General features: G+C 39.6%; 2 protein-coding genes and 1 long non-coding RNA gene across 3 annotated transcripts in view; all 3 read right to left on the bottom strand.

The window, feature by feature from the left end:
• Positions 1 to 752: 752 nt before the first annotated feature.
• The window catches only part of col4a1 (collagen, type IV, alpha 1), a 72,261-nt gene continuing 45,294 nt past the window's right edge, over positions 753 to 27,719 (bottom strand). The window contains exons 28-52 of the mRNA XM_082175796.1: positions 27,537 to 27,641; positions 27,095 to 27,192; positions 26,854 to 27,004; positions 17,977 to 18,090; positions 17,701 to 17,868; positions 17,512 to 17,601; positions 17,232 to 17,384; positions 16,824 to 16,922; positions 16,618 to 16,707; positions 10,772 to 10,911; positions 10,540 to 10,666; positions 10,351 to 10,431; positions 10,055 to 10,153; positions 9,251 to 9,301; positions 8,905 to 9,090; positions 8,582 to 8,715; positions 8,424 to 8,496; positions 8,223 to 8,294; positions 7,587 to 7,715; positions 7,412 to 7,510; positions 7,034 to 7,246; positions 6,118 to 6,295; positions 5,916 to 6,030; positions 5,169 to 5,341; positions 753 to 3,470 (exon numbers count right to left, since the gene is read on the bottom strand). Coding sequence (XP_082031922.1) covers positions 3,389 to 3,470; positions 5,169 to 5,341; positions 5,916 to 6,030; positions 6,118 to 6,295; positions 7,034 to 7,246; positions 7,412 to 7,510; positions 7,587 to 7,715; positions 8,223 to 8,294; positions 8,424 to 8,496; positions 8,582 to 8,715; positions 8,905 to 9,090; positions 9,251 to 9,301; positions 10,055 to 10,153; positions 10,351 to 10,431; positions 10,540 to 10,666; positions 10,772 to 10,911; positions 16,618 to 16,707; positions 16,824 to 16,922; positions 17,232 to 17,384; positions 17,512 to 17,601; positions 17,701 to 17,868; positions 17,977 to 18,090; positions 26,854 to 27,004; positions 27,095 to 27,192; positions 27,537 to 27,641 — 3,020 coding nt within the window. The 3' untranslated portion in view covers positions 753 to 3,388. The remainder of the gene's footprint in view (positions 3,471 to 5,168; positions 5,342 to 5,915; positions 6,031 to 6,117; positions 6,296 to 7,033; positions 7,247 to 7,411; positions 7,511 to 7,586; positions 7,716 to 8,222; positions 8,295 to 8,423; positions 8,497 to 8,581; positions 8,716 to 8,904; positions 9,091 to 9,250; positions 9,302 to 10,054; positions 10,154 to 10,350; positions 10,432 to 10,539; positions 10,667 to 10,771; positions 10,912 to 16,617; positions 16,708 to 16,823; positions 16,923 to 17,231; positions 17,385 to 17,511; positions 17,602 to 17,700; positions 17,869 to 17,976; positions 18,091 to 26,853; positions 27,005 to 27,094; positions 27,193 to 27,536; positions 27,642 to 27,719) is intronic.
• LOC309503169 (uncharacterized protein) lies at positions 10,918 to 12,800 on the bottom strand. Its single transcript, XM_082175893.1, has 2 exons — positions 12,514 to 12,800; positions 10,918 to 12,454 (listed from the first exon to the last, which is right to left on the bottom strand). Exon 2 carries the CDS (start codon positions 12,436 to 12,438, stop codon positions 11,884 to 11,886), a length of 555 nt encoding a protein of 184 aa, XP_082032019.1. The 5' UTR covers positions 12,439 to 12,454; positions 12,514 to 12,800; the 3' UTR covers positions 10,918 to 11,883.
• LOC309503205 lies at positions 22,658 to 26,847 on the bottom strand. Its single transcript, XR_014207567.1, has 2 exons — positions 26,449 to 26,847; positions 22,658 to 25,315 (listed from the first exon to the last, which is right to left on the bottom strand). It is a non-coding gene; the product is annotated as an uncharacterized lncRNA (long non-coding RNA).

Raw genomic sequence — 27,719 nt, 5'->3', positions numbered from 1 at the left:
TGAAAGTTACCTTATGAAAGGCAATCTAAATAAATACTTTATAGCCTTGTTTTGTAATATGATATGTACTTTACAGGAATGAGCTGTAGTAAGCTGTATGGCTTTGTAAAAAATAAGTGTTCTTAGAGCGCCCTCTCCAGGCCAATATATGTAAGCTGAAATAAAATGAAATATTTAAATGACATGATAAACATAAACATAAAAAAAAAATATTAAAAACGTTTCCTTGGCAACTAACTGAAATAAAATGATTAAAGTAAAAAAAAAAAAAAAACTTAATTGTAAAAACAAATCAAAGCTAAATAGAAATATAGAAAAAAATCTAATAAAAATGACAAACGCACATAAAATCACTAAATGAACACACACACACACACACACACACACACACACACACACACACACACACACACACACACACACACACACACACACACACACACACACACACACACACACACACACACACACACAACCGAAGTCAACGAATAAACACTATTATGTGCTTGGAGCAATAACTTGATAGTATTCTACATTTGAAAATTAAAATTCTTATTCTCAATTCTCACTCTCATGTTGTTTCAAAAATGTTGAAATGTTTTTTTTTTTTTTACAGGTTTGAAACAACATGACGGCGAGTAAATTTGAACAGAATTTACATTTTTGGGGAGAACGTATATTTTAACAGCATTAATTGTATTTTTGTTGGGGAAAAATAAAAATATAACCCTCTTTTTTGGTATAAAAACACATTACACATTTATACAAACATTTTATTGTATGACATAGTATAGAATGGGGGCATCACTGAAATCCTTTGACACTGAAAAAAAAAATATTTTCATAAATTTCAATCAACCTCTGTATTAATCAACATATTCCAAAGCAAGAGCCGTTAATACTTCATGGACACATCAATGCACAGAGCTACAGTGGGTGTGCAAGATCAGTGACATTGTGCGGGCTCACATCCGTGACTCTTCACACACGTATTCATGTAAGGCACAACTTAAACACAACTAGCTATTTACTTAGTGGAACAATTTGATCAATTCTACACAAAAAGGTCAACTAAGGGAAAGGTTTTGTAAAAGCAAGTACTGTAGATTGCATAGTCAAGTATTATCAGTGTAAAATGATTAAAAAAAAACATGAGCAACAAATCCACTGTGTAAGGGGGACATGTGCTGGTTATTTGGTCTGGTATCTGAGGCATTAAGACAAAATAAACTCAAGACATAAAGCAGAATCTATAGGCAATAAGATTCTGTTCAAATTAAAGATAGCACAAGAGGGAACATGCTTCAGACACAGACTCTAAATTCTGGATGAGTTTGTCATAGATGTGGTAGGAATCAAGTCAGGTCAGTTTGCTGATGAGTTCAAGTCAATAGAGTGAGAAATGAGGAGTCAACAAAGAAGATGTGATGAGCTTGAATTTCTAACAAAATCATTTTTAAAGGCAACAGAGGTGACTTACTATAGTGCACTTATGTTCAACATATGATTATTTTGATTAGAGCTATAAACAGATACAGAAGGGACTGTATGTGTATATTTGACATGCAATGAGATCAACCGCGCGGACACTCTTAATGGAAGATATCACGGCGATTCCATAGAAGAACCATTTTGGTTGCTCAAATAACCTTTTGGTGAACAGTTCTTAAAATAGCCCTTAGTGTAAAGAGCATTTTAATAATCTAAAGAACCTTTTTCCACTATTTGACTTTTCCACTGAGTCAAAACTAACTTTTTGTGCAGAAAGGTTCCATGGATGTTAAAGGATCTTCATAGCCAAGAACCTTTATTTTTAGGAGAGTAGTGTATTTTCATAGGAAGTTAAATGGCATCATGGGAAAAGATGAGATTGTGAACTGAATTGGGAACTATTTGATGGGACAGCCATTTGTAGTGGTGTCCGAAACCATAGTGGACGTTATCGAGTACACTCATTCAATCCCAGATTGCACCGCAATTCCAAGTGTACGCCTGATGTACACTCAATGGCTAGAGAATACCCATAATGCACTGTGAAGGTCGCGCTGAATGAATTCCCATGTCTCGCCAGAAGATGGCGCCTGCAGCTGAATCATCCATCCATTTTCCAAACCGCTGGTCCAATGTGGCTACAGGTATAGACCCAGACAGCAACATTGTGTCGGCCCAGATCCGGCCCACATCTGGAACACGTGGATTCCACACGTACCAGGTGTGGGCCGGATCTGGGCCAACACTATACTGATGTCTGGGAATTCCTTTTTAATTGATTATTAAATTGTTTAAGGTTTATACATGCTAGTTTCCATGACATATTTCAAAATAAATCTTTTCATTACTACTGGAGCTGCCAGTTTGCTACGTTTCAAATGATTATTAAACAGCAAGCACAAACTATGCACAAGCGGCAGCCCTTCCGGTGCACTCAGTGTCCGAATTCACTCAATCGTATTCATTCACTCCTTCAAGTGGACTATATTAGTGGACTGATGTAGAGTATAGTGAATAAGTGTATGGGGGCGATTTCGAACACAGCTTGAGACTGAAACTGTGCCATTACATAATAGTAACGACAACATTTCTGCACCAAAAGGAAAGTGGAAACATATACACATACACAAACACACATCAAAACATGGCAAGAGTCAGTCGAAAGGCCACATGCTGATGCTGATGCAAAAAACAAAACAAAAAAAAAACAGTGCAGAATATTACACTTTATGTGCCATGAAGGTCATTTGCAGTGGTTAACAAAGAAATCAATGTAGAAAGGAAAGGCCCCTTGGTGCTTAAACTCTCATCGCATACGTTTTCATAAATAATTAAGTATAACAAAATCAATGGCATTTACCTGAAGAGATTATGGGGACAGAGTGTTAACTAAATAGAGCACTATATTTACAACAAAGCTTGATCTTTGCCTTTCCTACATCTTACAAAGAGGGTGCTGACAAACTTACTGACAGTAGGAAAATATAATTATTCTATAATGTTAGTGTTGCTTGATTATACATTTTTAGAGAGAAATAAACAAGATAGGCTATCTGCATCTGATATTGTTGAGTGGCATGATAAATAAGAAGGCTTGGACGGAATAGCATATGGATTTGTTGAAGATGGTTACCTGCTTACTAATACATATACTCAGTGCAAGTGTAAACAGGTGTCATTCATTAGACACAATGGAACAATGTTAGTTAAGCGCTCTGTGTGAAGCAAATGTGCCCGTAGATCTTGAGGTTCCATTGCTATTAACGTTGAGACGGGTATTTTTCTATATGTGTTCTTGAAGTTTTTTTTCTATGGCTTTTCATAGAAGTAGCACCATACGTTCGTCGCTTGTTCGTAAATCTGGAAGATAAAGAGCAGATGCAATGCTGAGGCTGGTCTATACCCTCTTCATGCACACTTGACACCTGCTGATGTGAGTTCGTAGATTCCCGGCTTTTAGTGTTGTAGGGACAGGTTTCCTGTAACCACAATAAAAACAGATATTAAACAGGAGAACAGGAAAATACATATGTCAATTTTTTATCAGTATTATTATTAAGTAAGAATCTACAGTAATAAAAGAGCAGTTGACCAATTGTTGGAAGTGTGGAAACCATGGAAGTTTCTGCCATGGAATAAAATAATAATAATAAAAGTTGAAGTCACTACAGTATTTCTTACAATTCCTATTATATATATATATATATATATATATATATATATATATATATATATAATTTTTTAATTTTTACATTTTTTCGCAATTCAGAATTTCTCATAATTGTGAGATTACAACACAATTCTGACTATTCTGCGCAATTTATATATTTTTTAGTTTATATCTCACAATTTTGAGATAATATCTTGCAATTTGGCCTTTCCTTCTAAGAATTGGAAGCTTTTGAATCTCGCAACTTACATTTACATTTATTCATTTAGCTGACGCTTTTATCCAAAGCGACTTACAATTGCTAATTATGTCAGAGGTCACACGCCTCTGGAGCAACTAGGGGTTAAGTGTCTTGTTCAGGGACACACTGGTGTCTCACAGTGGATTCGAACCCGGGTCTCTCACACTAAAGGCATGTGTCTTATCCATTGCGCCACCACCCCACAACTTGGCCTCTTTTCTTATAAAAGCAGTTTATATACTTCAATACAGACTTTTTTTTTCTCATAACTGCAAGTTTCTAACATAAAATCTAAGTTTATATGTCACAATTGTCAGTTATAATCTTGCAATGTGGCCTTTGTTAGAATTTCTTAGAAACTCGCAATTTGGCATTTTTTCTCAGAAAAGCGGGTTTATACTTTTATTTTATTTTATTTATTCACTTATTTAATATTAACTTTATATAATTGCCTGCCTGATGCATCCTGCATAATTTCAGAATTTGGCAATAAATATCAAATCGATAATAAATCATGAATTCTAATATGAAAATATTATTTTTATTCCGTTGTGGAAACAGGAAAGTGTATGTTGTTCTGGTCAATTTTCTTGAGTAAAATTTGTAATCTATTATGGTAATATTCCAAAACTGGAAAATTTATCAAATTATCAAATTATTAAATGAATCATCAAAAATTATGAAATTCGATAAATGTTGTTTAAATAGTTATTTAATTATATGCTACACTTCATCTTTGTACCATCAGTCCTAAGTAATACTAATTAACAAGATATATGCAATATATAAGTCATTATTTTCTGAAACAATGTTTTAATTGCATATTGTTATTGTAATTAATTACAGTACCATGCAATGCAATGTGTAAAGTGGACACATTCTAAAAAAACTAAACAAATATTATTAGTTGTCTTTCAGATGAGCTTAAGAATAAAGAAACATTTATTTGTACTTCAAATTTTTTAAGTTGACCTGGTTATTGGTTATATCAGACATTGGTTATATTTATTGAGACATAAATACAGTACAAATGCACTAAAATTATCACGAAAGTATTGTGCCCTCTTGTGGTTAGAGAGAGGTTTTACTTTAGCTTTGAAATTCACCATGGGTGTGGCATATACAGCATAAATATTTCAATAATTAAAAAAAACAGCTTCTGATATATTCTGTGTGAAGTTGAAGAAAAAAAAAATGGTGCATCTATTGAAAGGGTATGAAACTACATGAGAGTTGTCAAAGAATATAAAGTGTGTGAAAGCTTACGTAAACATATCGCTGTCCTCTATGGTGGCTAACCAGAAGCTGTAGGAATTAGCATAGTAGTTGCAGGTGCCGCGACCATGACACTCGATGAAGGGAGCCGAACGAAATTCTTCCAGACAAGAGCCAGGAGAGGCCAGAGCCTGACCGGAGCCCTCAGCACCAGCACTGGTGTGCTATTACACAAACAGACAGAGTGAGACCTTAACTGACCATTCACAAGTACACATTCTCACTGAATCATCCTTGGGTATTATGAATGTAAACTGATTTAGCTTGCTCTCAGTACTTAACCAGGTGACTTAAATAGCTATGTTTGGAAAGAATGAATCATTCAGGAATGATTGGGGTGATGTATGGTAGTGCTTGTCTGAAGTTTAAAATCATTGGTTACCCGTAAGCCAATCACATAACGTTTGGTTATGGCGTGTGTTCTGCGCATGCTCAGCCGCATCTAACTTCCACTGTAAACACATGTATCATGCGAAAACAAAACCATCGAGCGAAATACCGGAGTGAACATGGCTGTGAACGACTTTTGCAGATTATGTGAAGTAAATCTACGCATCCACGGTACAATCAGCGTCTATGTCACGGCTCTCAGCCCGCCCTCTGTTCGTTGATTGGCCGGCTGTTTTGAGACCGGAGGAAAACGGGGAAAACGGTCGCTATCTCAGACTGAGTCTGACGTAGTCAGGCTAGGTGCAACCCTTAAAAAAAAAAAACGAAAAAAAAAAATATTCTCCTCACCATGACAAAAGAGTATCCGATCCAGAGAGAATCCCAACCGATAGGGCAGGTTGGGATCTGGATGGTCTGGCTGTGCACTGCTATCACCATAGCAGGAGCCTCACAAACTGCACATCTGTCACAGGAAAACATACATGCACATGAGTAGGAAGAGAAATTATTACTCATGGAAATAGCAAACGTTTCATAAAAGATCACAAACCTGCTGATGAAGGGTTTGATGCTCTGACCGGTAACAGGGGCCATGCTCATTGGCATGGGCTCAGGAGAGGTGAGCCAGTAGGAATAGTCATTACGAGATGCAAAATTACATACGTTGTTGATGGTGCAGAAGAGGAAAGGCATTGGGCTGAACTTCCTTAGGCAGCTACCAGCTGTACCTATAGGGTAAAGAGAGCAGGAATGTCATGGACAGTTTAACTTTGAGTGATATTCCATAAAAACTACTCTACCGGTCAAAAGTTTTTTACTCTTTTTGAAAGAAGTCTCTTCTGCTCACCAAGGCTGCATTTATTTGATCAGAAATTTAGTAAAAACTGTAATATTGTGAAATATTATAAAAATAAAATAAAAAATAAATAAATTATATATATACTGTTTTCTATTATTATTTCTATTATCTGAATCTATTTTAAAATGAAATGTATTCCTGTGATGACAAAGCTGAATTTTCAGCATCATTACTCAGTGCCACATAATCCTTCAGAAATCATTCTAACAAGCTGATTTGCTGCTCAATTATTATCAACTATTATTGGTGTTAATGGTTCTTATAATCAATGTTAAAAGTTATTGCTGCTTAAAATTTTTGTAGAAACCATGATACTTTTTTGATGGATAGAAAGTTCAAAAGAACAGCATTTATTTGAAATAGAAATATATTGTAACATTACAAATGCCTTTACTGTCACTTTTGATTAATGTAATGCATCCTTGCTGAGTTAAAGTATTAATTAATTAATTAATTAATTGTTACTTTTATTTTTATATATTTTTTTTCCTTACCCCAAACTTTTGAATGGTGTTGCCTCAAGTTTGCCACAAAAATATTTAACTGCAACTGTTTTCAAAATGAAAAATAATGGTGTTGCTATAAAAACTGTGATTACTGTGCTGACCTAGGTCTTGCCCATGTGATCTCTCGTTGCCCTGGACATAAAGCAGCGAATATCCTTCGTAAATCAGTGTTGTTCCATCAGGACATTGTGGAACATCAACACTCTGACTGTGGCGGGTTACAAGGAAGCCATGGTCCATTGAGGAAGGGCCAGGAGGGCCGATGTGACCTGGGACACCATCAGGCCCTGAGGGCCCAGGGTACCCTCTGGGGCCTACAGAAAAGAGAATTTGGTAAATAAAATAGGGATCAGTGAGCATAAGCGATCCAATGAATGAAAGTCGTTTAAGTTTTGCTGAAATTTCCAGAACTTTCCTCCAGTTCTTCTGCCTGGGACTGGTAATGTCTGTTAACATAATTGGAATATCTGTGCACCTACCAGAAGGTCCAGTCTGTCCAGGCTCTCCTTTGGCTCCAGGATGTCCATCATAGCCAGGTGTCCCATCAGATCCTTTCAAACCCTGAGGTCCCATCACACCTAGGAGAGTGGTTCTGTGTTAAGTGATGTTAGCTTTTTTCATAGACTTGTAAGTTCCGATAGTTGAAAGACTCACCGTGTTGTCCTTTCGCTCCAGGGAAGCCTTGGATTCCAACTGGACCTTGGGGACCCTGTGGTCCTAGAAGACCAGGTTCTCCCTTTACATATGTGTGTGGCCCAGGGGGTCCAGGGGGGCCTTCGCTACCTTAAATAACAATATTAAAAGCAGAAACTCAGTAAAACTTACTGAATATAGAGCTTTCAGACCTAAATTGTCATTTTATTACAGATGCTTCACCACATAATTCAGGTGTTTCAAATAGGGATTTGTGGAAGCAATTTGAATCTGTAATTATGTGAATACATCCTGCATCAGAACACAGTCAAAGCAATGGAATACGAATTATATTGTCAAGATTATACAATATTAATATTAAATGACACTATATTTTATATTATTGAATTATTTATATAATTAATTGTTAATAATAATAATAATAATAATAATTTTAATAATTAATTGTATGAACAATTATGTATAATATAAATCAATAAAATTAAAGTATACAATTAATATACTATAAGCTATACAATTACAAGGTTTATCTGAATAAACAAGGTTTATGTGTATAAACAATGTTTATCTGAATAAACATGGATAGACACCAATGATACAATTTAATGGAAATCTAAGTTCAAGTTTTGTTCATACCTTTGAGACCTGGGAATCCTCTATCACCTACATCACCCTTAGAACCAAACACTCCTTCCTCACCCTTTATACCTGGAATGAAAGTCACTCAATCTCCCATCTCTGTCAAACATTGCTTTATATAAATATGAAGGATGACACAAAGGACAAATAAATTGCACTTCATCATTCTGTCAAGTCAAATTTCATCTTAAATCTTACCAGGGAAACCAGGAACACCCTGTGGTCCCATCTCACCCTTTGGTCCATTATAACCAGGCAATCCAGGCTCACCCTACAGAGAACAACTGTATTAAATTATACCCTATCATTTTTAAAGGCAAGTTTTATTTTAGAAGATGTAACCTTTACAAACTCACATGTTCACCAATGAAACCTTTGTCTCCTTTATACCCTTGAGAGCCTCGTGGGCCAGGGATGCCAACATCTCCCTTATCTCCTTTAGATCCCACACTGCCTGGAAAGCCAGGTTGGCCTGGAAACCCATTTGCACCTGCGGAAAAAAATTTGAGCTGGGTGTAAGATGATGCAGGCCACATTCACAGTCATGCTTTAGAGTACTAAACGCAGTTCAGTACACTTCATTTATTAACAAGAGTAACAACTGCATTTTATAATCATAGTGAAACCCGTTAACTGTTAGACTACTAACAAGAAAATGATTGAGAATGTTTAGGTTCACCTTTTTCTCCTGGCTGCCCCTGAGGTCCCCTGTCCCCTTTAGGCCCCTCCATGGGTGCTCCTGGAAGTCCTCTCTCTCCAGGTTGACCAACTTCCCCTGAGAATCCTTGCACACCTTTCTCACCTTTGGTTCCAGGAATACCTGGACTCCCAGGAATGCCAGGAAGACCAGGGTTGCCTTTGTCACCTGTGTGGAGACAATGAGAATTATTAATGTTTAATTTTAATTTCACTAAATATCCTTAAATTATTAATTGGAAGGAAAGAAGAAAAATGTATAAATTTTTAGTAGAACTCTCAGTCCTCCATAAATGACAACCTAATTATTGAGGATGTGTGATTCTAACCTTTGCCACCAGCCTCTCCGGGGGTTCCTGGAAATCCTTTCCCAGGAAAACCTGAAGAAACAGAACAATTGTTTGTCTTAAGATCATCGGGTCTCATTCACTAACCATTTGTACAGTATGCACACATTTGTGTGAGAAAACTGCGTAGAAATGTTTCAACAAACAAAACATGATTTTGAACATGAAACATGAACTTTTTAAATTGTATTGTAAATTTATGAAAAACATTGGAAGAACTGAAATGACACTTTCACAAAAATCACTTACTCTGGGGGGTCTTATGAATGTGTTATGATTCAATTTTATTCATAGATGTATTATAAATATATACAAAGTGTAAGAAAATGTGTTATAGCTGTGAGATTCCTCTACATACAAAAATGCAGATGCACCTATGTAGGTGTTGTCTGTATAAAAGGTGTTTAAACTGGTTTTGAGGATGGCACTCTTGACATTGCTCGAGGATCTTGCTGCGCACGCTCTAAGATGATAGCGCATCCTTAGAGCACGTCATATGTTTGCTGTGATGAAAGGTTTGCAGAAAGCCCTTATACGGAGATGGTTTGGGCATGTTTTATGCAAATAACTAACCTCAGTCACGCAGTCACTCATTTACAATACTCAAAATTCATTAATTGTCACGAGAAGTTCTCCTGTGCATTTAAATTCGAAAAATCTACACAGTAAGTGAATGAAACCCATTGTCCAATAGTGTCTTTAAAGGAGTCCAAAATATGTATGTTTCTCTGAAGCAGGATTTCCCTTTTTGAGCTATCTTTCACCTTTAGAGCTACACAATCTCACCGGGTACTCCTCTCTCTCCAGTGAATCCAGGAATTCCATCTACCCCTGCTTCACCTTTGTCCCCATATGGACCTGGAGGACCCTGCAGACCAGGTTCACCTAAAAAAAAAAAAGGATTTTCGCCACCAAATGTATGTGGGACATTTGAAGCTTGCCTGTAACGTAACTTTATGCACATTTATTTTGTCTGTCTCAGAAGGGTTCTACCTTGGACAGAAACTTTTTGAATGCGTCTAGCAACATTAAATGGGAGTCTTATTAAACAGATCTGAGGGTGAAATTTCAGTTTGACTTACCTGGACGTCCTGATAACCCAGGATCTCCTGGGGACCCCGGCAAACCACTGACACCTTTCTCACCTGGCTTCCCTGGACTGCCTGCTCATGAATGAAAGATTGTATTATTGTCCAAATGTGTTAATAACACATTAAGTGTAATGTGTCAAATTTAAGTGTAATATGCATTGATCATAGGAATGATCTTGCCTTGGTAACCAATATCTCCTGTGTCTCCTTTAGTTCCTTGAGATCCAGGACTCCCCGGGACACCCATTGTACCCTTCTGTCCCTTATGTCCAGGATCTCCAGGTTCTCCAGGGGCTCCTATATTTCCCTATAAGTATGAGATGAGTCAGAGGAAGATATTTATTAGCACTGATAATGTGCAAATTTACAGTTATTTATACTCATAGTATGAGTCTCATACAACAACACAAACCTTCGCTCCAGGGGGACCGGGGATTCCTATTACTTCTTCACCGGGATCTCCTTTATCTCCTTTCAAGCCATCAAAACCCTTAAATCCCGGGTGTCCCGGTAACCCAACAACACCTTTGTAACCTTTTTGCCCAGTTGAACCTAAAGAACCACAAAATGCTCATTAAGAAACAGTAAAAACGCCCAAACAACAGTACATTTACATTTAGTCATTTAGCAGATGCCTTTATTCAAAGCGACTTACAAATGAGGACTAAATTAAGCAAGTCATCGTGAAGAGACAAAAACAACGCAAATAGTGCTCAAAATACAAAGTTCAGGCATTGCTCAGAGTAGCATAAGCCAGAAAAGGGAGGATTAAAGGAAAAGGAAAGGGTGTTTTTTTGTTTGTTTTTGTCAGTGCCATGGTTCAACACCTGCCTGTAGACAAAGACTAAGGCTGCGTCTCATTTCTCTGTCTTACCCCTTACTCTTACCCCTTCCCCTCGGTTTTGCGCGTTCATGTGAGGGGAAGTGGTGTCCCAATTCTCATTTTGATTAAGGGCTAGGGCCAAGGCGTAGGGCTACATAGCCCTTGAAACGAAGTCTGCGGAGGACCACACTTGAAAGAGAGGGGTAGGAATTTCTCAGAAGTGAGTCGCACAAATGTATGTATTTTCAGCAGTTTAATGACACTCGTGTTTTATGATACCTTTAATAAAACGTTCAAGCGGTTTTGCCTTTGGCTTGCTCAGTTGGGGATATTTTGGGGATATTTAATTTAATTTTATCAATCAATAAATTCCTCTTGAAATACACTTTGTTGTATTATTTAAATTTAATACTGTGAAGCTGCTTTGATACAATCTGTATTGTGAAAAGCGCTATACAAATAAACTTGACTTGACTTGACTTGACTTTTAATTGTAATGTTTTTGTTTTGAATCACTAGTTAACCGCTAGCTAGCAGCTATGCGCTATTTGCCGTTTGCTAATGTTTTGCTTATGGTGTCGCCGGCGCCGCCGTTAAATACAATGAAACAATGTCTTTGACTGATGGCACACAAGCGTGCAAAGATAAAGAGAGACCAGGCAATCGATATCACAACCCGAGATGACGGCATCTTCGTTTGTTTATGTCAACGCGTATCGCTTCTGTTGACGTAGCAGCCAGCTAGCGGAAAGGGAAGATGACGCAAACGGTGTCGCCTGAGAGGTCCTCTCCGCCATGGCCACCCGAAGGGTCTTCTCCGCCGTGGCCACCCGAAGGGTCTTCTCCGCCGTGGCCACCCGAAGGGTCCTCACCGCCGTGGCCACCCGAAGGGTCTTCTCCGCCTTGGCCACCCGAAGGGTCCTCTCCGCCATGGCCACCCGAAGGGTCCTCACCGCCGTGGCCACCCGAAGGGTCTTCTCCGCCGTGGCCGCCCGAAGGGTCCTCTCCGCCATGGCCACCCGAAGGGTCCTCACCGCCGTGGCCACCCGAAGGGTCTTCTCCGCCGTGGCCGCCCGAAGGGTCTTCTCCGCCGTGGCCACCCGAAGGGTCTTCTCCGCCGTGGCCACCCGAAGGGTCTTCTCCGCCGTGGCCGCCCGAAGGGTCTTCTCCGCCGTGGCCGCCCGAAGGGTCTTCTCCGCCATGGCCACCCGAAGGGTCCGCACCGCCATGGCCACCCGAAGGGTCCGCACAGCCATGGTCACCTGTAGGGTCCTCACCGCCATGGTACCCTGCTCTGCCTGCACCTCCTTGGTCCCCTGTTCTGTCTGCACCGTCTTGATTACCTCCTCCTCTGTCTGTCCTGCCACCATCCTGGAGTCCGTACTTCTGAACCTGTTCCACCTTCCCGTCACGGACTCCAGGATGCCCACCCCCCCCCTCCCGTATGCTGCCGTCTTCGGCGCGGGTCGCGCCTTGCGGGAGGGGGGAGTAATGTCACATTCACCGTCTGTCATCGTCCTGTCTGCACTACACTTCCCAGCATCCCTCGTGTCTTCACACCTGAACTCACTCCCTCATTACACACCTGTTCATCGTCTTCATCATCTGTGTCACCTGTCCTCACCTCGTTAGTGTTCTTTGGTATCTGTATTTAGTTTCCCTCTGTTCAGTCAGTCCTTGTCGGTTCTACTTAGTTCATAGTGTGTGTTATCCTGCCTGTCATCCTGCCTGTATGTACCTTTGAGTAAGATTTAAGTAAATCATTTATATTGAAGCTTTTGGACTTTGAGTCTCCTTCAACCCGCACCACACACCCGTGACATACACACTATTCCGGTGAAATTCACATTCTCTGTACAGCAATTAAGGGATTACAAAACAGTTAAGTTACAGAACAGTTTGAAAGTAAAAATAAAACTCATATTGGCTTGCTTCAGAGCATCTATGGCTCTGGGAATAAAGCTGTTCCTCAGTCTTGAAGTACGGGCATAAAATGCCTTATAACGCATAGGTGGGAGTAATTCAAACATATGACGGCATGGGTGTGCAGGGTCCTTACAGATGCTGATTGCTGACAGCCTTTGTCAGACAATGTAAATCACAGAGATATCTTCTAGTGCTGGTAGTTCAACTCCGATTATTTTCTGTGCTCGCAGGACAACCCTCTTGAGCGCTTTCCTATCGCTAGCTGTGCAGCTAAGAATCCACACTGAAGAGCAGTATATTAAGATACTCTAGTACACTGTTAGAAGGTAATCAGCATTTGTTGAGGCAAACCAGCTTTCCTTAACATCCTTAGGAATTTTTATTATTTTTTGCTGTGCTCTCTTGATCAATGCAGTAGTATTTATGGACCAAGTGATGTCCTCTGAGATGCACACGCCCAGAAGCTTGAAACTGACACTCTGTCCCCTCTGGCTCCATTGATAAAAACTGGAGTGTATTCCAGCTTCTGATCTCCCAAAAATTATAATTAGCTCCTTGGTTTTCTTTGTGTTGAGGGTCAAGTTGTTCTCTGTGCACCAGCTTACCATATTCTGTACCTCCACTCACTGTTGTGTCATCCGCAAACTTGATGATGTTATTAGAAAATGCAGCAACTCAGTCATGTATCAAAAGGAAAAAAAGGATGGGGCTCAGTACATATCCTTGTGGTGTGCCAGTGCTCGTTATGGTGGAAGACAGATGTGTGCCTAATCCCACCACCTGAAAATTCAGGATCCAGTTACACAATGATGAGCTGAGTCCTAGATCATGAAGTTAAAGAATGAGCTTACTGTGTTCACAGTATTAAAAATAGAGCTAAAGTCAATAAAAAAACGTTCTCACATGCCCTGTCTGTCCAAGTGGGACAGGACAGAGTGGATGGTCAAATGTGGATGGTGGAGTGGAACAGACAGAGTTACTCTTGTAGTCTGTGATTTTCCTGATACCATGCCACATACTCTGTGCGTCAGCACTGCTGAAATGATTTTTATCCCTTTATCTGTAGGTATTTTGGGCCTTTTTTATGCTTTTCTTCAGTCTTGACCTTGCTTCTTTATACAGTATACTCTGGTGTCACCAGATTTAAAAGTGTTGTTTTGTGCTTTCAGGGGATTTCAGAGCTTTATTCATCCACGGGTTCTGATTTGAGAACATCTTTATTTTCTTATATGTTGTGACACTGTCCACACAGCTATAAATTAAAAGGACGGCTGTGCAAACAGATCCCATGAGTCCTATCAAAATAATCCCTAAGCAAAGTGGCTTCTTCAGGCAATATTTTTACACAGGAACAAATGAGTAATGCATAATTAACATTCTAGTAACTACTATTAACTAACAAGAATTAATTAACGATTAATTGATTAACGAATTTGTATGTAATAGTGCTAAATCGAATGTGGTAGTTAACAATTAGCTAATCAATAATTTTAAAAATGTCATACCTCCCAGATGACTACTAAGAACTACTATACAGGTTCATAAATAACATGAAGAACTCATAATGTATAATTAATTCTAAAGGTAAGATAATGTTTTCCCACTAGTAATGACTCAAGTATTACCAAATCATTCAGAATGAATACAGAGTCATAATGCACACAGAGTGTAGGGAAGTTAAATTTGCAAATTCAATAAAGTCTTGATTGTAATCCTCAAACAGGCAAAACAGGCAAAAACAGGAACATCCATGAAGTCATGATCCAAGACAAGAACAAGATCACCACCAAACAACGACTAGCAAAGACCAACTAAAAGGCACAAGCTTAAAAAAAAAAATTTGATAATTAAAGACAGGTGTAACCAATGACGGTAATTATAACAACTAATAGGACAACAAGGAGAGACAGAAAACAGGAAGAGAACACTGAAACAATGAGAACAGAGAATACACTTCAACATAAAAGTCCATACAAAACAAAAGACACAGCACCGGGATCATGACAGCAGCTTCTTCTGATATTCAGTAATTCTGTGTGATCATATATAATATTCGCATTTGTGGTTAAGCTAAACACACACACACACACAAAAACTAGCCTAATAAACATTGTGTAGGAAGGCGCAGAGCCATTGCGTCTTCACGTGTCACTATCTTTATACATTACACATTACATATTTTTGTGGTGTGACTCTCCAATAATCGTAAAGATATTTATGGATTCATAATTTATAATATTTGCACTTATCTTTTTACTTAGAATAATAAAGAAAATAAATAGTTTTAACATAATTATAAAAATGAACGATTGGCGTACACCATTGCAATGTACATTTTAAGAGCATTTCCCGGTCACACTTTAGAGTATGGTCCAATTCTCACTATTAACTAACTATTAAGTATGTCTTTTGCCTCAATAAACTTATTACGGCTAATTAATAGTTAGTAAGGTAGTTGTTAAGTTTATGTATTTGGTAGGATTAAAGGGTTAGTTCACCCAAAAATGAAAATTCTGTCAGTAATTACTCACCCTCATGTTGTTCCAACCCCGTAAGACCTTCGTTCATCTTCGGAACACAAATTAAGATCATTTTGATTAAATCTCAGAGCTGTCTCACTCCTCATAGGCTTCTAAGACATTATAACTTGCTGGCCCAGAAAATGCATTAAAGACATCGTTAATATAGTCCAAGTGACTACAGTGGCTCAATCTTAAGTTTATAAAGCGACGAGAATACTTTTTGTGCGCAAAAACAAACAAAAATAAACGACTTTATTCCACTATTCATTTCCTTCTCTCTGGGCCTCGAGTTTTTTCACGTAGTGTTTTAGCGCAGCGCGTCTGTGTTGCACGTCACACGTAGGCTCACTATTGGCCGACGCTGGTCATGTGTGTGATGCGTGTGTACAACACAGAAGCGCTGCGCAGTTCTACTACGTGAAAAAACTCGAGGCCCAGAGAGAAGGATATGAATAGTGGAATAAAGTCGTTATTTTTGTTGTTTTTTGCGCACAAAAAGTATTCTCGTCGCTTTATAAACTTAAGATTGAGCCACTGGAGTCACTTGGACTATATTAACGATGTCTTTAATGCATTTTCTGGGCCAGCAAGTTATAACGTCTATAGAAGCCTATGGAGCAGTGAGCCAGCACTCAGATTTCATCAAAAATATCTTAATTTGTGTTCCGAAGATGAACGAAGGTCTTACGGGGTTGGAACAACATGAGGGTGAGTAATTACTGACAGAATTTTCATTTTTGGGTGAACTAACCATTTAAGGGATTCAGAATATGGTCATGCAGAATAATTATGTGCTTTATAACAGCCAATATCCTAGTAATATGCATGCTAATAAGCAACAAATTAATAGTGAGAATTATTAATATAATTTACAGAACTTAATCTAAAGTGTTACCCACTTTCCTTCCTGTTTTTAATCAATTAATTTATTTATTTTATTTTCTGTATTATTAACCCACATGTAGAAGAGTAGAGAGCTATATGCACCTGGAAGTCCCATGTCTCCTCTTGGACCTGTGTCTCCAGGTTCTCCAATACGTCCTGGATCCCCAGGGATTCCAGAGTCTCCTTTCAGACCTACAGTGTAGATGCAGTAATCAAATAATGTTCTCATAATAACATTATTGTATCATAGTGCTTATCATAATTTTAAACTGCCTTTTAAAAGTCAGATTTTTGCTTTAGGGACTAACCTGGCTGTCCAGGTGATCCTGGCATTCCATCTTTTCCTTGCATTCCAGGGTCTCCGGGTGTTCCCGGGAACCCCTTATCTCCAGCAGGACCAGGATCACCTGATAGACAAATATTTTTTTTGTTTACAGTTCACTGATTTTCAACAGGAAAATCAGCAAAATCTTTGATGATTGCTCTCATTGGAAGCCACCAATCCAGAAATGTGTATTTCCTTAACATTTAAATCAAAGATTATTGTTATTTACTTGCATCTATTTATCTTAAAACAGAAAAAAATGTCTGACAACATTTTGATTTAAAAAGATTTAGTTTGTCCAGTTGTTCTACAGTCGTCAAGACTGTACAAAAAAAATGTCATTGGTTTTGATCTTGAAACATCTATGGCAAACACCTTCTGCTCTAAGTACCTGGGTCTCCGCTGTCTCCTTTATCTCCTTTAAGGTGTCCCATATCCACATCACTCATGTTACCAGGTGGCCCCTGTAGACCCTGATCTCCCCTCTCACCCTTGGGACCTGAATCACCAAACACTCCCCTGATCCCAATCAAACCAGGGTCACCTGAAAGAGACAGAACATCATCATGAAGATTTAGCTAATGCAACTCTGCAGGTGCCTCTGCCAGAATAAGCTAAAGTTATCTTATTTAGTCCAAATAAAAAGAATAGTCTTAAATGTGTTTTCATACCTCTTTGTCCAGGTTCTCCAGGGTTTCCAATGAGACCTGGAAATCCAGAGGTTCCTGTCATTCCCATGATTCCAATTTCTCCTTTTGGACCTGAAAAAATCCAAATAAAAATCCAAATATGAATCAACTTAAGATAAACAAGTATGTGTCAAGAGAATGCCAGAAAATGGGTATCAAAAAAGTACTCACCACGTTCACCAGGAAAGCCATCTTTTCCAGGATTTCCTGGTCGACCAGGAAATCCCTTAGATCCTGTTAGACCTGGGACACCAGGGTTACCCCTGTCTCCTGGAGGGCCAGGCATGTCCAGACCAGGTAGACCTTGATAACCTTTTTCACCCTTTATACCTATCCGACCTGGGATGTCATCATGGAATGTTACAAACCATGTAATATGTGAACATCTATGCATGTGTGTGCATATACTATACACCTGTGTGGGTGTTACTCGCTTGAAAAACTCACCAAGGGGTCCAGGGCCTCCAGGTGGTCCCATTGGTCCAGGTGGTCCAGGTTCTCCATGTCCTGGAGGACCTGGCGGCCCCACCGCACCATGAACTCCAGGCGGTCCATGGTCACCTGCAAAAATCAAAATGAATTTAAAGGGATAGTTCACCCAAAAATGAAAATTCTGTCATCATTTACTCACCCTCAAGTTGTTTCAAACATGTATGAATTTCTTTTTTCTGCTGAACACAAAATAAGATATTTTGAAAAATGTCTGTAACCAAACAGTTGATGGACCCAATTGACTTAAATAGTATTTTATTTTTTTTCCTACTATGGAAGTCATTGGGGTCCATCAACTGTTTGGTTACCGACATTTTTCAAAATATCTTATTTTGTGTTCAGCAGAAAAAAGGAATTCATACAGGTTTGAAACAACTTGAGGGTGAGTAAATGATGACAGAATTTTCATTTTTGGGTGAACTATCCCTTTAAAGTTATTATACCCCTTGAACCCATCCTCTTCAATTTCCTGCAAGCCACCTCTGTAACACAGTCATTATCTAGAGTGGATTACTTCAATGCTCTATTTTCCGCCTAGCATGCACAATACAACATATGCAAAGTATCCAGAACATGCCGGATCTTCAGTCAACCTAAAGGTACTTTCACAACTTTGCCCAATGCATTTAACTCTGTGCAGAGCTGTTTAGTTCTTTAACGTAAATTCACCAATACCATCCTATGAAAGGATGGTGTTCGTGAATTTATGTTCAAAGAACTTTTGTGATGCCACATTCAACAAATCATCAAAGATTGCATATGTAACCTAGGTTCCCTGAGAGGGAACTCAATGCTGCAAAATTTTGTTGATGATATAGGGACGCTTCACCGAAACCGATGTCTGAAGCAGTACTGGCCACAGCAGTCATACGCTGTCACTGACATGTCTACTAAAGGGTGCCCGCATTAAACTTCATCAACTTTAAATCGTCAGAAGGAATATGCGCAGGCATACCTGAAGTATGGCAACGAGGCTCAGTGTCTCGTTCCCTCTCAGGGAACCTGGGTTACATACTCAACCTTTGCCATTCCCTTTCAAGGGAATTTTGACAACACTATGGGAACGTTTCGCCCACTACACCATACTAAATGAACGCCTGCGCACCAGCTGCAGCGAACCAAGCATAGCCCAACCTGAAGGATCTGAGTCTAGGATTGCCATACAAGACACATACAATGTGACCAAGTGCTTTAGCGCCTAGAAGCACAAAAATGTTCTGCAGCTCAGATGCCCCCTTCAAACTTGCCAGAAATTCCTTGCTAGAGCCCCCAGGAAACCAGATGAAAGCTTTAGCGCAAGTTCTGCCAGGAAGACTCAATTGTTACGTCACTTACCTTCTCATCTAACCAATCGTGTTCTAATACTCGTAGTATAAAAGATCGGTACTTACACATGTCTGAGTTTGCAGATGCTGATGCCAACATTCACCGCCATCCTCCCCACCACCACCACCACCAGGATGGTCCCTACCCATACCTCCCAGGGGGTCGGATGCGCCCCTGCCTTCGTCTTCAGGCAGGAAATGCAGATTCCGTTACCCTCGGATTACGAACTACGGACTGGACCTACGCCAAAGAACTTTATAAACTTGCTTGCTGGACTGTTAATAAATTAATGCTTTGTTACCGTATGTAATTTTGCCTAACTAGGAAGGCCGCAGCTTTAGCTGTGTCCACCGACAACTTCCACTCTGGAAGAGAGCAGACTACTGCTCCGCCACATTAGCTGTCCACAGGCCTTAGCAAATAGTAAAGCTCCTTAAAAGCAACCCAACTGAGTGGATCAAATACTTCAGCATCAAGTCTCAAAGAACTGGAGGAGGATACAAAAGATAGCAAGGGATATTCACTCGATCCATCTAATCTATCAACTGCTGCTCTAACCCTCAATCCCTCAGAGGAGAATAGCTAAATTAATTTCAGGAGATCCAGCCAGGAAAATCTTCCAGCCTATAAGCTTTTTCTACACTATCGCCCGGGTGACAGAAGAGAAAGCGGGAAGCTAATAGCGATGAAGGCCACTTTTCTTTTCTTTCAACTGCCCTTCTCCCTGGGTGTCACCTTAATAAAAAGCAACTGAAAGACGTTTACCATCGATCCACCAAAGGAAAACGCTGGCTGTTTTAAGCAGGTCTCCTAGAGAAGTGTGCCAACATATCCTTTTTTTTTTTTAAACTGGACCGAAACAGTGGGTTGAAAATAGAGTCCTACAACCTCTCTGCTAAGTAGCCCTTATATCAGTTGATGGTTGTTTATTCTTATCGCAATTCCAGCAAGGAAGTGTGCTGATGCCACACAGGTCTCATGAGGAGCCAACCCCATCTTGGGACTTATGATGGAGGGGAAGGGGGTGTCGAGAGACAGAATGTTACACTCCATCTCTGTTTGACATGCCCTCCTTAATTTCTTCATGGATCCATCAGGGATACATGCTAATGCAGCTAACGAAGAAAACTTAACAAGGATTGCACAGCTTTGAGTCCTCAGACCTACGAGCCAAGATGGGTTTCCTATAATTGCCCTTAGATTTTCTGTGGGCACGCACAGTGAGGAATGAACTTTTTAAAAACCACAGACTGAACCTTCACTCTCTGAACCTCTTGTCTAACATTTCTATGGCAGCACCAAAGAGGCCAGAGGGCAAGATTTGGGGCATCGAGGAGAAAGGATTTCTCGATCTCCATTATCCCCAAAAGATTAAGCCACAGACGCCTCTCTGTGACAATCATAGCAGCCATTGAATAGCCGATGGCATGGGCCATTTGCTTTGTGGATTGAGGAGAAACGGAAGGCTCACAAGGGAGGAGCACTGATGACTGGAAACATCCTGAGAGCCAGAGTTGGAAAGTAACTAATTACAAATACTTTCGTTACAGTACTTGAGTAGATTTTTTTCTACTTTCTTGAGCATAATTAAATTGTGGTACTTTTACTTTTACTTGAGTTGAATAAAAATAAAGTATTCAACTTCGCTACATGTATTTTTCACCAAAAGTACAAAGTACTTTGACAAAGGTGCCGACAGAGCAACAGGGCAAGCTGACATTTAGACACTTTTGAAACTACTTTTCGAACCTCTCACTTAACCTTCTTTGCTTTCAATTATGAAATGATTCAAATGAAAACATTCAAATGATCTTACCTGGACTTACTTTTCAAAATTAGTAATAAAACAATCACTCTTGACAACAGGGAAAGCTAATATGTTTGCTTAGCATCCTGTCAAACACTACAATTTATGAGTTTAATATAATTTTTTGTTCAAAATCACAGTACATGTCAGTCGTGTCTGAAATTACTTCTGGTTTCATGGTGCTTCTTAAACAGAGTGAGAATATATTTGATTAAATTATATGATACAGGCTATGTTGATTAGCATTGCATTAAAGGGTTAGTTCACCCAAAAAAAATTAAATTAGCCCATGATTTTCTCACCCTCAAGTCCTCCTATATGACATTCTTCTTTCAGATGAATACAATTGGAGTTATATAAAAAAAAATGTCCTGGCTCTTCCAAGCTTTATAATGGGAGTTAATGGCTGGAAAAAATTTGAAGCCACTTTAGTGCTCCACTTTTACTCCAGGGGGTTAATAAAGGCCTTCGGAGGTGAAGCCATGGGTTTTTGTAAGAAATATACCCATATGTATAACTTTATAATCTAAAATAACTAGCTTCCGCCAGCCGACCTTACGCATACTACGCAAGTCGACTTGCACCACAAGAGTAACCCGTGGCGCATGTATGACATAGAATGTAAGGAGTATCATAAGCTAGATGCCTTTCGCGGTTTAAACAAATAGGGCTGTGCAACAAACTGAAGCTCCTCTTCTATTATATAGAAATCCTCCGACATTTATTTTAAGAAAATTGCTAATTCGTGACTTGGGTTTTGTTTTGCTCTTACCTTAAAAAGCTTGGAAGCATATAAAGCTTGGAAGCATTTTTCAATATAACTCTGATTGTATTCGTCTGAAAGAAGAATGTCATATACACCTACTGTAGGATGACTTCAGGGTGAGTAAATCATAGGCTAATTTTCCTTTTTGGGTGAGCTATCCCTTGTAGACATACATCATTCTTATGAAAATACCTGAGATAGCTTGATGAACACAGATATATTATCGCTATCATGTGTTTGTCTTCATGTTTCATCAGTCAAAACATTTGCATGTTATTATATCCATATAAGGCATTTCCTGAAACGTTTAATACTTCTATGAATCTCACTTGTGGACTTTCTGTGCGAGGTATGAATCAGTACTGGGCTTCCAATATGAATGAAGCAGATATGACATGAGAGTGTTTAGCGCTCCATATCACTATCATCTCCCCATTTTGGGTAAAAATAGAAAAATAATACTAAAGTACTTTGTAATGTAGTTACTTGACTAGTTTTTAAGCAAACTACTTATTTACTCTTACTTGAGTCACATTATTTTTCAGTACTTCTACTTGTACTTAAGTAAATTATTCCTTAAGTAGCAATACTTGTACTTAAGTAAAATTTTTTAGTACTCGTCCCACCACTGCTGAGAGCACCGCAGCTAACACATGAAGAGAAAGGGATATACCTGTCTTGAACTCCTCCGCCAGCTCCACCTGTGTTTCCAACAATCTGCGAGGTGCAGATGCCTGGCTCCCATCCCTTTTGAAAAGAGCCAGGAAAGAGCAGAGCTGATCGAGCAAGCTCCACTCCTAAATATATATCACACAAGTTGTGGTTTCATCCCAAAAATGAAATGCACATCTCCTAAACCTGTTTGAGCTTACGGCTGTCACGATTATGTAATTTGGCATACCGTTCATTGTCTAAGAAATTATTGCTATTATGCGATTATGACAATCAATGTCTGTTTTTGTCAAGGTTGGGGTGAAGGGATGATGTGAGGACTCAATAATGTAGAATAATGGCTTTTATTTAATACAAAATGTAAACTACCCCGAGGGTGAAAACAGGACCGACAGCAGGACTTGACTTGACAACAAGGGAGGGAAACACACAAGAGGTAACATTTGAAGACGATCCTGCACAGGACTGCAAACACAAGGAGAATAAATAGGGCAGCAAACTAAGAGTGTAACGAAGTAGGGCAGCTGAACCAATAATCAGGTAACAAGATGGGCGGGCTAAAGATAATAGACAGGAGAGCACATGGCACAAGGAAACATACATGACAAGCCATGTGCTCAAACAAAACAAGACATGAACACACAGCTAATGAGAACACTCATAAGCCGCTTGTTCACACAGAACATGACAACATGAAAGGACACAGCCAGTGAAAAACAAAAGCCTCATGCTGTAAAGTACAAGACAAAACACTGAATGAAAGCACTTGGCTGATGAAAACACGAACCGCATGCTACACAAAACACAACAACACACACAGACAGAAGAGCGTACGGGCAGAGCAACCTCAAAACCGCACGCTCACACAACAAACCAGAGCGCACTAGAACGAGTGAATGCTCGTCCCATGCGCTCACAACAGAAGACAAATACACGGAGCATGTCTGCATCCCAATACAGAACCGAAACCAAACTAGACTGAAGTGCCAGGATATGAATACCACACTCCGCACACAGGCCAACTCATGTGGACAGAGGGAGAGTCAGAGCTCTTAATCAACCAAGAATAAACAGACTGAAGTGACAGAACCCTGACAGTTTTAGGGGTTTGATGGTTATTACGTAATTAAGTAATTAAACTAACAGCTTCACTATTAGTAGAGAGACGTTGCACAAACTCAATTCACAAGCCCAATCTCTCTCCACTCCCTCTCTCTCTCTCACTAATTCATTTACATAAATCCAATCCTATGCAATGCTTTATCTCTGTTTTTGATTTAAAGTGGACAGAATGCTGGATCTAACAACCTGCAGCCAAAATAACTAACACAAATGAACCGTTATTCTTACCCATCCAGTAAGCTTTAACTTGTCAATGATTGCCAATTACCTTCTCCGTGCGATACGATAATCGATACGCTGGCGCCAAATATTGATATTTTAATTAATAAAATATGGTGCTCTAAATAGATTTCCCTGCTCCCAGCATCTCTACTTCATGGCTCCTCGAGGTGGCGCTCAACACATGAATGAGGGAAACGTGAACACGTTAACAAGCCTAAGAAAAAGAGTTTAACTTTTACTGTCTATGTTTTTAACGGGATGGTGGACAGCAGTGTGAGTAAAATAAAAGTTGAAAGTCTGGAAGCACTTCGGCTTTTATACCATTGATGGGACAAACATGTTGTAAATCCGCTTACACAGATACACACGGGAGCAGTTGAAAGCAGGTGACTATCAGCGGATCCGTCTATCAGTGTGTATATTAGGGATCCGCTGATAGACGCCTGCTTTCAAATGCTAACGTGTGTACCTGTGTAAGCATTCGGTGAAAAGCGTCAAAGATGTCTATTTACAACATGTTTGGGGGGGGGGGGGGGGGGGGTCGAATGGCTGAGGGCAGAAATATGCTAATACGGGACAGTCAGTCAGTGGTCATGGGCAGAGCATGAGCATTATGACATCATAGTGCTCAGAAAATCCAAACGGCCTGATTATTGAGAGTGTTTAGACTTTTTGAGGAGTAAAAAAAAGGAGTGAATGGATTTTTTCTCATTGTATGGTGGTTGTGTCCACACACTGCAAAGACACATTTATATGCAAACCCCATATAAAAGTGAATTTTGCATCCGATGACCCCTTTAAATTTAATTTACCGAGTGAAAAACTTTGTGCTGTTTTCTAACAGTTAAATAAAGAGAGAAAACCTGCACTTAACCTTTTCACTGGCATTTTGTTTTCATAATTAGACAGATATCGTGATGTATCATTATAGGATTGTCTAGCAATATATAGATTATCACAGAATTGCTGTATCGTGATATTATCGGTATCGTGAGCCATGCATCGTGTACAGTATCATATTGTATTGTGAGGAACCCTGTGATTGCCACCCCTACTCCCTATACACATAGTATGCATTCCGTGTAGGGCACCAACTACAAAGAAAACTACCCTCCGAAAAAGAAGAGTGAATTTGAGAGTGATTTCGACCGAGGGGGAACCCCATGTCCATGGCTCTTGTGCCTTCTAAAAGAGCTCAATAATCGTGGTTGACAAAAATAATCGCAATTAGATCAAATAACCGCAATCAGGCGGTTATTTAATAAATCGCAACAGGCCTAGAGATTGCCATTATGTCTAACTAAGCATTGAATGGACAAACAACCACATATATTTTCACATGCACACACAAACAAAGCAGCTTCCTGAAGACAAAAAAGCTGATGATGTTTAAAGTTGCTCTAAGTGATGCCGGGAGTGTTGACATTCGAATTGTTGTCAAACAAAACAGAGGCTAGCTAGACCCTCCCTCCTCCTCATCCCGTCTCCTCCCTCCTCCCCTCCCTTCCGGCATAAAGGAAAGTCAAAGTAGTCACTAAAAACAAAGTTAAGTTTTACTGATACTTCATTCAATGTGTAATGTCACCAAGTTAGATAAATGCTTTTATATATTGCAGAACAGAATGCAGAAAAAGAGAAACATTGTCTTAAAATCGTTTCGCCACCTGAGGTTATAACTATAGCTCCCATACAAGGACGCAATAATAGCAAGATAACGTTAGCTTCGCGTTTCCCAGTGAGCATAAACAACGGCGGCGTCGTAAACAAATTTAGTCAAAGTTGTCAATAGCCTATAAATGAACATTCAAATCCATAACAAACAGTGGGTGAAAACAATCATTCACACAAATTGTCGCCCTACTGTGAATTTGCTTGTCCATTTACAATAGAGATTGATCGCTAGCTGAAACATATATGTTGTATTCACAATAGCTAACGCTGACTGCATAGTTCTAGCTAATTACATCCTTGTGTTGGTTTGGCGAACATGAACGTCAATTTAGAAAGAAAAATGGATTTACCTGTTCTGCAAAAACAGAGCAACTGAATGTCTGATTGGAAGCCCTTCTGCCGGCGGAGTTCTCGCCACATTTTGAGGGTTTTTCCGATATAAATTCGGGACTTCGCGCGTTCCTTATCCTTGTCCCTCTTCTTTACAATTTGTTCATCGGAACGTCGTCTCTTTAGTCGTGTGTCGGCCATAATTCAAACTTCCCTCTTCATGCTTCTCTCTCGTCTCTCCTCCACACCCCCTTCATGTCCACGCGCACTAACCCCCAAACCCCACCCTCAAATACTTCTTGTCGGTGATTGGCTGGAGCACTGTTTGTTGTGTTTCGTGGTGCGGGTGAGCCCAGTTTGTTTTTGTTGCCGTTTGTGGAGCCTGTGGTGTCTAGAGAGACCGCGTTTTTTTTTACAGTGTGTTCAGGGGACAGGCAGCTAGCGGATAGTGAGGAGATGTTTGCTGTATGTGACAAAAAAATGTTTTGGCCTAAAAAACGCGTGACATCACTTAGAGCACCTTTAATGCGGGCACCCTTTTATAGACATTTACCAAATGACATCATATGACTGCCGTGGCCAATGAGATTGGCAAGATTTCACACGTGCTTTAGACACCAGTTCCACTGAAGCTTTCCCGTAGCATCAACAAAATGATGCAGTGTTGAATTCCCTCGAAAGGGAACCTTTTCCTTTTTTTAGAAAGGCATCAATGAAACCATCAGGAATTTTTTTTTTTTTTTTTTTTTTTTTTTTTCACATTTGTGTACACTCATCACTCCATGCCCTTCCAAAATCAGTTACAGGGAACAAAAGTATCTGCTAAAAATTCCTTATTCACTTCTCAAAGTACATTTTGAACATATGGTAAATAATCTATTCAAAGGCATTATGTGAAACCAACATATAACTGTACCTTTGATTCCTTGAGATCCAGGTGGCCCAATACTTCCCTCAGTTCCAGGAACCCCTGCCATTCCAGGATTACCCTTTTCCCCTGGAAATCCTGGCACTCCTTGCAGACCTATGGCACCCTTAGGACCAGGAAGACCCCTGCCAGGTTCACCCTGTATACGATACAGATCAAAGTCAATGACAAAGTGACAATTTCAATAAAATATTATACATCAAAATCTAAATGGCAGCCACCATCATACTTTTTGCCCAGGTGTCCCTGCACGACCAGGAAAGCCATCCTGGCCTGGTTGACCAGGCTCTCCTGGAATTCCATTGGGACCTGGAATCCCAGAGTATCCTAGCAGAGGGAAAGATGGATAGTTAGAAAACATTACAGATTAGATAACTGAAACAAAATGTGACACTCATTTATAAATGTGCATTCCCTAGAATGTGAATAGATCAATTTCTTTCTTTTTTTGCAGAGTATAGTATATCTTGATCAGAGTATAGTATATCCAGAGTAGTATATCTTGATCATAAAGTATGCCCAACCTAAATCTATATAGCACTTATTTTTCCACTGTAGCTGTTGTTATCAATGAACACAATTAGAGTTTAAAAGTTAAAGGTGCAGTGCTTTAGCACATTTCTCCTTTAAGCTTTTAATTTGACTGTTACAGTCTGGCACTTGCAGGTTACCTTTTGGCCCTGGGGGCCCAGGAAGTCCAATTCCTGGCAGCCCAGGGTCACCTTTGTTTCCTGGGAATCCTTGAAGTCCATGTTCACCTTGAAGACCTCTATCACCTGAGTAACAATGTGAAAAAGACGTCAACACAGCCAGCTCTGCATTACACCACTGAGTGCAGTTTTCAAGCAGTATGA

This window comes from Leuciscus leuciscus (assembly GCF_965113295.1).
Source record: "Leuciscus leuciscus genome assembly, chromosome: 7".
Classification (NCBI taxonomy): Eukaryota; Metazoa; Chordata; class Actinopteri; order Cypriniformes; family Leuciscidae; genus Leuciscus; species Leuciscus leuciscus.
The sequence above is the reverse complement of the archived record's forward strand: the minus strand, read 5'-3'. Positions and strand labels throughout refer to the sequence as shown.

What these genes read in the sequence shown, in the direction of transcription:
- LOC309503169 (XM_082175893.1), bottom strand. Translation starts at nt 12,438, where the DNA reads ATGGCTGTGCGGACCCTTCGGGTGGCCATGGCGGTGCGGACCCTTCGG.